Raw genomic sequence first — 9,941 nt, forward strand, 5'->3', positions numbered from 1 at the left:
GGAAAGGAAGGGAAGGGAAGGGAAGGGAAGGGAAGGGAAAGGAAAGGGTTATGGAACAACAGATGTACCAGGCGTGTGTGTGTGTGTGCACGCGCGCGTGTGTGTGTTCTAACATGCAAGAAAGGACTAGAACGGTAGCCCCCAACATGATGGGACAACTGCTGGGGGTGGAATTATTGATGATCTGTTTTCCTCTTCTGCAATGTTTGACTTTTTGCAATGAGCTTGTATTTTTTAAATTTTGGTGCATTTTAAGATAGGCAATACATGCTCATGAAACAAAATGTAAAATATAGCAAATGGACACAGAAAAATGTCCACCACCCTCGTCCCTGCTCCATCAGCTGTCAGGTGCTGCCCCACAGAGGGGCCACCGTTATCAGTTCCTGACTCCCCTTCCAGAGATACTCAGTCACTTGCAGACCCGGCATAGCTTTTAACATCAGCAGAAATAGGGTATTTCCATTTTTTTTAAAAAAAAAACCCTATATATCATAAGTAATATATAATTATATTGTATATAGATATATGGTCCTGCCTACATTCCAGAGAGTGGCTTCTGATCCTTTCTCTGCCTCCCCTCCTCATAGGCTGACCCCTAGCCCCAGGCTTTCTGCACAGGGAGGAGGGACCTGCTGGCTTCGAGGGTGCTCTAAGCCTGGCCCTTCCATGGCCCCTCCCTATGATCTGATAGGAGGCTGGGGAAGCCCCTTCTCTGGGACCTTCTCAGTTCCATGGGCCAGGCCCCTCCTGCTGACCACAACCCCAGCCCTGCAGGAAGGTCCTGCTTCTCTCCCGAGCCTTGTACGGTAAAAGCAGGGCAGCAGCCTTAGGCACCAGCCACCAAGGCAGGCCGCCCAGGTGGGAAGAGCCTGGTGAGTGTGGGACGGGACTGGTCTTGCACCCCAGCATCGCCACTCGGAACGGTGGTCTCTGGGCAGGACGGCGTTCCCAGGCCTTCCCCGAGAGACAGGTTAACAAAGATGCCACTTCACAGAGATGAGTGGAGACCATCACGTTGCAGCTGCACCCGAATGGGAGCTGCTGCTGCATGCACTGGGGCCTCCCCAGAACCCGTCGCCTCACACCCCACGTTCCTGCACCCCGCTCCTCTCATCTGTGCTGGTGTTGACTTTGCCCCCCAGTGGCACCCCCTCCCTTCCTCACTGCCTTCTGTCCTCATAAAAGCTCTATAGTGACGCCTATGAAGAAGGAACAATTATGAGTGTGTTTTACAGATGAGGAAAGGGAAACTGAGAAACGCTCAGTGCTCTGTCTGGTCTCACAGGTAGTAAATGGCATGTCAGGGCTTGAACCCACATCCATCTCTGTTGGCAGCTCGTGCCTTTACCACTTGGCTCTGCTGCCTTCCCTCCAGTGATGGAGTCTGACGGCCCATCAAGGCCTCCCACCCCACGGCCACCTTGGTGTCTCTGCTCCGCGGATTCCTGGGACCTCCGCCTCCAGGTTTGGGGGATGGCAAAGCTGCCAGAGGTCCAGGAGGATGCTCCAGAGATGATGGTCCCGGAGGCAGGGACCAGCCCCCTGGGAGATGATGTAGGACTCTTAACACTTAGGGCCCCCGCTCTGAGGGCAGGCTCCACCTAGACAAGAGAAAAAATAAGGTAAGCAGGGAAGAGGATTACCTTTGACACAGCCTCTCCTGGTAACTGGGGCTCCTGGAACAGCAACAGCCAAGAGGGGACGTATTTAAGGACCCTCCTTCCTGCCCACTGAGCCCTTGGAGTTCCTGCCCAGGAAGTTTGCGTAACAAGAAAAAAAAATATTCAAATGTGGGGTGTGGCGTCCTCTGGACCTCTGCTCCCTACAGCCCTGGTTTTGGGGATTAGGTCCCGGGCTGTCTGCTTTTGTTTGCTTCTGAAATGCCAGAATGTTTCTGAAGGCTTGGGCAGGGCACACAGTCAATCTTCAAAACAGTCTGTGTTTGCCCTGGGCATAGGGGCTGCTGATTGATTCAGCCTGGCGTGTAGCTCTTCCAGCTTTCCAGACTTGCCACTGCCAGATGCGATTCTCTGAGTTCTCTGGTTACATAAGATTGGCAGGGGTCAGCCACGAGCCACAGTGAGAGCATGGTCCCCTCCCAGCCAGTGCTGCCCCGGGCCCTTCACACCCCCCAGTGTGCACAGGGCCCCATTGAGGCAGAGACCCTAGCCCTGGGGAACCACAGGCTGGGGTCTTTTGATGGGCGTCTCCAATCCGTAAATCTGCCCTCTCGTTGAATAGCTGAGAAGAGGGCCAAGGAGGGTGAGAACTCTGTGTGGTCACCGAAAACCAGAGACGCTTGGGAAGGAAGGAGTCTGGAGAAGCCCTTCCCATGCCCTCTGATCAATGTTCGCTGGGCTCCTGCTCTGCACCACGCTGTGGGGAGGAGGCAGGTGTGGAACAGACTCTCACCAGGCACTTCCCGCCACCCTCACCTGCCCGCAGGCTGCTTACCAGCATGGGGTCCCTGCTTCCCATTTCATTCGAGGCAAACACAAGGTCCCGTCATGGCCTAGGAGTCCTGAGGATGTGCTCTGGCCCTCCTGCTTCCCTCCACCTGGAGCCCCTTTCCCCTCCATCCACGCAGCTCTCCTCCAATGTGCTGTGGAAAATAGCGCAATGCTGTCCTCTTCCTCCATTATTTTTTCTCTGGAGCATTTATATCTTGTTTGCTACCTGTCCCTTAACTCCTGGCTGCTAGAATTTGGTTTGTTCACTGCTGCGATCTCCATACAGCATCTATAGTAGATGCTCAATAAATATTTATTGACTGACAGAATAAACAGGAAATTTCAAAATCATGTGAACACTGCAATGACCAGGTAGTCAGAGGTATGCTAGAGGGGCTGGGGTGAGAGTCCGTGGGAGGGGTCATCCTCTGAGCTGAGTGAGAAGCATTTGAGCAAGGAAGAGCAAGGGGGCTGGAAGAGCAGAAGAAAGGCACAGAGGCAGGGAACACTATGTCATGAGAAGGTGCGATGTGTCCACTCTTGCCAGCAGGAGGTGTGGAGGTGAATGACACTCCTGGGGTGGAGGCTCACAGAGGCCTGTAGTCCAGGCCGGCTGTGGGGGTGCGGGGCACTGAGGAGCTTATCAGACAGACAAATGTCTGCTATATTTTGGTTTAGAGAACCCCCTGGACACGGCACAGTGTGAGACAAGTCTAGCCCTAAAGCCGCAGCTTCCAGCAATGCAGGCAAGAAATGACGAGACCCCCAAATAAGAATGAGAAACATTACAGAAAGAGCAGAAGGAAGCATCTGCAGGACCTCACACCTGGTGGGGGGGCCTGGACTGGGTGGTAGGTGCAAAGTGGGGTGCCTTCTGAGAGGGGGAAGAACAGGCGGGGCCCAGGCCGGTGCCAGCCTCTCCCCTTTTCTGGTGGCAGCAGCTGATTATCTTTGCAGGCAACCCCTTCCTACTTGGTGAGATGGCCAGCCAGGTGCCTGCTCCAGGCCAGCCATGGGTTGGGGTGGGCTCCCTACGAGGCCTCCCCAACTCCCCTGGGAATTTGGATCCTGAGTAGAGGGCAGAATGCAAGGCCGAAGGCCATTCAGAGCTGGCTCATCATGGCAGCGGCCCTCCCCTAGGAGAACCATGGAATCAACTAGCAAAAGCCAGCAACGCAGCAGTGAGTACCCCAAGTGACCAGAACAGTGCCTGGCGGGCCGAGGGCATCCTGGAAAGTTTAGGTGGCATGGGTGTCGTCGAAAGTGGCAGCAGTAGCGGTGGAAGAGTCAGAGCAAGGAGCCTAGAAGCAGTTCAGATCTACAAAGAACAAAATCCTTGTTTGCGTGTTTGGGTTTTGGTTATAGTTTCAGTAGTGGCAAAAGTGTGGGTTGTGATAGAAACTTACAGATACTTGCTTTTCGGATTTTTTTTTTTTTTTTTTGAGACAGGGTGTTGCTCTGTTGCCCAGGCTAGAGTGCAGTGGTGCCATCATGGCTCACTGCGGCTTTGAATTCCGGTGCTCAAGCAATCCACGCCTGGCTAATTTTAAAATTTGTTGTAGAGATGGGTCTCATTATGTTGCCCAGGCTGGTCTCAAACTCCTGGGCTCAGTTGATCTTCCCGCCTCAACCTCCCAAAGTGCTAGGATTGCAAGCATGATTTAATCTTTGCAAGTCCTAATACTCCATCCTCGATGCCTCATCCTTGCCTGGGCTGTCACTCTCTCTCTCTCTCCCAGGCCACTGTTTTTGCCCTCTGCCTACTCTCCTTGAGTCCAGGCTCAGCTGCCCTCTCCAAGTGGCTGCCAGAGAGATGTGCAGACGATGAGGACCTGAGCATGTCTCTCCCCTGATTCACATCCTTGGGTGGCGCCCCCTTGCTGTCGGGAAGCTTCCTCCCACTGCCTGTGAGCCCCTGAGGGGCCTGGCTCCTGGTTGCCTCACCGGCCTCACTTCGCACCACTTCCACCATTCTCACTGCACTGCAGTCCGCTGGCATTCCTTGACTGAACCAGGCAATTTCCTACCACAGGGCCTTTGCACATGCCGTTCTTGCTCCTTGGGACACTTTATCTTCCACTCTGCACCAGACTCTTACCCATGTTCAGATCTCAGCTTCCCTGACCTCTCCCACCCCCCAAATAAAACCTTCCTTGCTTCCAGGAACCTGTCACAACCTGCAAGCATATATTTGCTTGTGTGACTATGTGTTGATTGTTTTTCTTCTCTCCTTGTCCCCCCGATGGACTGGAATGTCCACAAAGGCAGAGATCTCAACTTTTGTTCAGTACCATATCCTGGCGCAAGGGAGACCTCGTAAGATATGGAAGCAGTCCACTATGCCAAACCATCCCTCGGACAGAAAAGCAATCATTTAGCAAGACGATTTTCAGCAAATTCACCCAAAGCTAGCAAAAAAAAAGGGTTGAATGAATGAATGAATGAATGAATGAATGAATGAATGAAAAGCGAGTTTGCTTAAATTTCAAGGAACATTTAGATTAGAAATAGTTTTTGGGAGGGGAAACCACTTCCTTTATATGAGTAGAAGGAGCCTGGGCATCATAGAGAGACCGATCTCTACAAAAAATAAAAAATTAGCTGGGCGGCTGGGCGCTGTGGCTCACGCCTGTAATCCTGGCACTTTGGGAGGCTAAGGTGGGTGGATCACTTGAGCTCAGGAGTTCGAGACCAGCCTGGCCAACATGGCAAAACCCCATCTCTACTAAAATACAAAAATTAGCTGGCCATGGTGGCACATGCCTGTAATCCCAGCTACTCAGGACACTGAGGCAGGAGAGTCAGTTGAACCTGGGAGGCGGAGGTTGCTATGAGCCGAGATCCCGCCACTGCACTCCAACGTGGACAAGGGCAGAGCGAGACTCCATCTCAAAAAAAAAAAAAATTAGCTGGGCATGGTGGCATGCACCCAGTTACTTGTGAGGCTGAGGTGGGAGGATTGCTTGAGCCCAGGAGGTCAAGGCTTCAGTGAGCTGTAATCGTGCCAGTGCACTCCATCCTGGGGGACAGAGTGGAAGACCCTGTCTCAAAAAAAAAAAAAAAAAAGGAATAGAAAGGAGAAAATTAGGCAGCGGGTCTCAGGGATCTCCCCATTGGTTAAAAGTGTTATGCCTCAGGAAGACAAATACCACGTGTTCTCCCTCACATGTGTGAGCCAAACAAGTGGATCTCATGAAGATAGAGAATAGATTGGTAGTTACCAGGGCTGGGAAGGGTGGGGAGGTGAGGGAATGAAGAGAGCTTGCTTAATGGGTACAAATATATACTTAGATAGAAGGAATACGACTTAGTGTTCAGCCAGGTACGGTGGCTCACACCTGTAATCCCAGCACTTTGGGAGGACGAGGCGGGTAGATCACCTGAGGTCAGGAGTTCGAGACCAGCTTGGGTGACCAAGCAAGACCCTATCTCTACAAAAAATGTAAAACTCCTCTGGGCACGGTGGCACGCACCTGTAGTCCCAGCTACTCGGGAAAGTTGAGGTGGGAAGATCTCTTGAGCCCAGGAGTTGAAGGCCACAGAGAGCTGTAATCCAGTCACCGTGCCCAGCCGAGGGCAATCAGTCAACTACTGTTACAGAGCCCCTCTTTGGAGAGGCACGAAGTCAGCAGAACTGGCTGTGCCCGGGACACTTTCCCCCACTGTGTCCGCACCTCCTGGGGACTTGTAAGAAAGGACTTCCGGGGCTTCTTCATCTCTTTATCTGCCGCTAGTCATAGTGCCTTGGGTCAGAGAAGCTGCAGGTTTGCAGCCTCGGGAGGTGAGTGTGAGCAACAGGGAGCCTCCCCTAAGATGCGGCAGAGGACCCCAGTCCTCACCCCATCTCCCTTGGGCTTTTCTGCTCCCAGGAAGCTGTGGCTCCGAGGCCCAGGCCCTGGCTCCCAGGAAGCCTCTGCCGAGGGCATCTTAGTGGGGCAGAAGGCATGAGTGCTGGCTGGAGGGGAAGTGGGTACTAGGGCCATCCTGGCTAAGTCAGCCTGCCAGGCAAGATGGCAGCAAAGTGCAAGTCATGGTGAGTTAGGCACAGGCAGCCTCACAGCAGGAATGCCCGGCCCTCCCAGCCCAGGCGGAACCTGCCTGAGTCACCGCCTGGCTGCAGCCCCAGCTGCAGAGCCTCTGCAGACCAGCCCATGCCCCGGCCGTCCTGAAAGGGACACAGGAGGGGCACTCCAGGAGGACATGCCAGGGCACGCTTGGGTTGGTACTGCCAGTCTCTTGGGGCCTGGGAAGCCCCATCCTGCATCTTAACAGACATTGAATGCACCCTCATCACACAGGAAATATAATGTTTACTCGAAAAATGCAAACAAAATTTAAGTTTCATGTCTTCACAATAATCACACAAATGTAATTTTACAAACATAATACACATTGTTTAGCTCATTTTCTTTTGTGTGTACTTGGTTTGCCCCTTTCTCAATGTGAGTGTCTCGTCAGTAATCCACAATATTTTCCCTAAGTTTTTCTCAGTGCTTACTTAACACACACAAAAATGTACAGACACATTGGGAGCTGTCAGCATTTTAAAAGCAGAGCCTCATCATGCACCCTCTTCTGCATCTTCTGACCCCACTCCCTCCAGGGTGACCGGGAGCTGGAGTCCGTTCCTCCTGGTGGCCGTGGGAAAGCAGTGGCAAGCATGTTGAATGTGCAAGTAACCACAGTGTTCGCTGTGGATGGGAGACCACTTTGCCTTCCACTTTGGATCAATGCTCCGTGGGCCACTTTGCATGTCCTGGCGTGTGTATTTCTGTGTGTTAGATCCCCGGGATGCTGGCTTTGTCAGTCTTCACAGGTGTTGCCGGTGACTGTCCACCAAGGTGGCCCTAAGGGGCTGTTGTAGTTCCAGCTGGCCTGGCGGTGTGCGGCACTCTGCCGTTTCCCTGCCGTCTGGTGGCATTCCTCACCATGCAATGGCCATTGGCATTTGCCCATTTCTTGGAAGGCGTTTGTGTTTTCCTTGTCAGTATCTAGGAGCTCTTTGCTTTGTCCACAGACTTTATTTATGGTATCTTTTGTTATATAAAAGTTTTTTATAAAGCTAAATCTGGTTTAGTTTAGATTAGGAGGGTTTCCTTGCCCCAGGATTAATTCCTAATTTTCTGTTGAGATTTTTATTGTTTTATTATTTACTTTGAATCCATCAAGAGTTGATTTTACAAATGCAACTAAAAATGCACATTGATTTTCTTTTTATATATATATATTTTTTGAGAGGGAGTCTTGCTCTGCAACCTCTGCCTCCCAGGTTCAAGCAATTCTCTGCCTCAGCCTCCTGAGTATCTGGGATTACAGGCACCCATCACCATGCACAGCCAATTTTTGTATTTTTAGTAGAGACGGGATTTCACAATCTTGGCCAAGCTAGTCTTGAACTCCTGACCTCGTGATCTACCCGCCTCGGCCTACCAAAGTGCTGGGATTACAGGCGTGAGCGACCATACCCAGCCCGCACGTTGTATTTTCTTGCAGATGCACAGCCTGTGTGCCGACACCATTTAATAACAACTCCACCCCTTCCTGACCCTTTGTTGTGTGCCAGGTCTGAGCACTTATGAACTCCTTTAGTTCTCACAAGTACCCAAGAGGCAGGAACTATCATTATTTCCATCTGATAGATGATGAAGCACACAGGGGTTAAATGATTTGCATAAGGTCACACAGCTAGTGAGTGATCGAACCGGGTTTCACCCGAGAATCTGACCCAGCGTCCCCTTGAGGAGACTCATATCCTGGGGAGTCCATCCCCCCAGGTTTGCAAACATATTGCCAGAGTGTGGAATACAGTTTTCTCCAAATTCTGTTCTCATTTCTAGTCTTGAATGTGTCTGCTGCCCCCATCCCCCTTACCAGGGAAACTGCAAGTCACGATGTGCTCAGGTCTGTTTCATCAGCGCTTGCAAAGACCTCGTTGTCGTCCAGCCCATTGCGCATGCGTAGATGCGTGGGGTCGCTCATCCATTCTAATAAAGTATGAATGGGATGCGTGTTGGTTTCCTAGCTCATTGATTTCTGTTTTAATCACTTTCTAGTTTCTTTTGGTGCTTAAACTATATAGGTCCCTTTATTTTTGTTTTCCTATTATAACACAGAAGGAACGAAAGTCTTTCCTTCTGAATTTGCTGCTGGAGCTCAAGCGAGAGTTCGCCTTTGAAGATGCCCTCCGCATGCGTGGTCACCTGAAGTTCGCTGCCCCCTGATCCTCCTGAACATAAGGGAGAACAGGTTGGGTCCCGCAGCCAAGTGGCAGACACTGGTTTTGGTGGCCACAGGGGGCAGCCCGTGCGACAGGCACATGCTGAGGCCTGCCAGTGGAGGAGGTAGTACCTTTGAAGATGCCATTGACCACCTGGCCACAGCCAGCCAGGGGCCTGGTAGCAGGGGGTGTCACCTGAGACAAGCCATCCTGGATGGCCTCCAGCAACTCAGGGATAACATGGGCTTCAGGAGGGACCCTCTGGTCTAGCTGCCCCACCCAACGGCCCTTATTAGCTCCAAGTCCCTCTCCAAGCCTTTGCCAAACTTCCCACACCCACTGCTCTCCTCCTTTTCCCACCCTGATTCCCCATCTTCCTCATCTCCACCATCCAACCAGGAGGTGTCTGCCCTGGTAACACGGCTGTAGGCTCCCTCTTGATGCGAGAGGTAGGCTCCCAGAAAGACCCTTGAAAGTCCCTGCCACCCACAACACCAATGGGGCTGCCCCTACCCCAGGTGTCTGGCAGGGGAACCCATTTATGCTGTTCCTCTGCCTGGCCCTCCTGCTGGAGCACCACATCATGCGCAATGGGCTGGGTGACCACGAGCTGGCCATGTGCTTTGACCACCTCGGGCGACCTGGGGCTGTCTTGTGCTCAGCCGGGGCTCTCTTTGCAGATTACCTGCAGTCAGAGGTGGGGGACTTGGAGGAGGGGACTGAGGCCACAGTGGCATCTTGATCAGGCTTTCTCCAGCCCACCATCAGCCCCACTAGATCTCCATTCTTTGCGATGAGGGCCAACACATGAGAACCCACCTCCCTGCCTGCCAATCCTAGACCTGCTGGAGCATAGAGCCCTTTCTCCCCAGGTCTAAGTATGCAGGGCCCTGCTCCGGCACTGCCCCCCAGGGGCCACAGCCTCTTTACTCTGTTTCTGTTGTTTTAACAACTATACTTTACACACATGGAAAAAAAAAATCTCCACCTATTAAATCAAATGTATTGGTTATTCTTTGATATCATTCCTTTTTATTGATTGGCTTGAGAGCTGTGTATTGAAATCTCCCACTGTAACTGTATTTGGATCAAGCTCTCCTTACAATTCTAGTAACTTTGGCTTTGTGTATTTAACCAACATTTTGCTTAGTCCATACGGGTCTATGACTTTTTTCCTTTATAAGTTTTGCTTTTCATCATCACGTGTTCTAAGCTGAAGCTCCGCCTGTCTGTGGCTCACACTGCTGGCGCACCACATTTGTGTCTTGTCT

At 51.9% G+C, this 9,941-nt stretch overlaps 1 protein-coding gene and 1 pseudogene across 5 annotated transcripts in view; one reads left to right on the forward strand and one right to left on the reverse strand.

The window, feature by feature from the left end:
• The window catches only part of ALDH3A1 (aldehyde dehydrogenase 3 family, member A1), a 10,570-nt gene extending 8,749 nt beyond the window's left edge, over nt 1-1,821 (reverse strand). For 3 of the 5 annotated variants that reach the window (XR_001003614.1, XM_011958299.1, XM_011958298.1), the window contains exon 1: nt 1,647-1,784. Coding sequence is in view for 1 of the 5 variants with exons in the window: in XM_011958295.1 (XP_011813685.1) it covers nt 1,321-1,399 (79 nt within the window). In the remaining 4 variants the exon portion in view is untranslated. Of the gene's footprint in view, nt 1-1,320 lie in introns of all 5 variants that reach the window. The other 2 variants (XM_011958297.1, XM_011958295.1) reach the window with 2 other exon arrangements.
• LOC105523488 lies at nt 1,477-9,412 on the forward strand (annotated as a pseudogene).
• The last annotated feature ends 529 nt before the right edge of the window (nt 9,413-9,941 follow it).

The sequence above is a fragment of the Colobus angolensis genome, unplaced genomic scaffold (assembly GCF_000951035.1).
Source record: "Colobus angolensis palliatus isolate OR3802 unplaced genomic scaffold, Cang.pa_1.0 Scaffold466, whole genome shotgun sequence".
In the NCBI taxonomy this organism is placed as follows: domain Eukaryota; kingdom Metazoa; phylum Chordata; class Mammalia; order Primates; family Cercopithecidae; genus Colobus; species Colobus angolensis.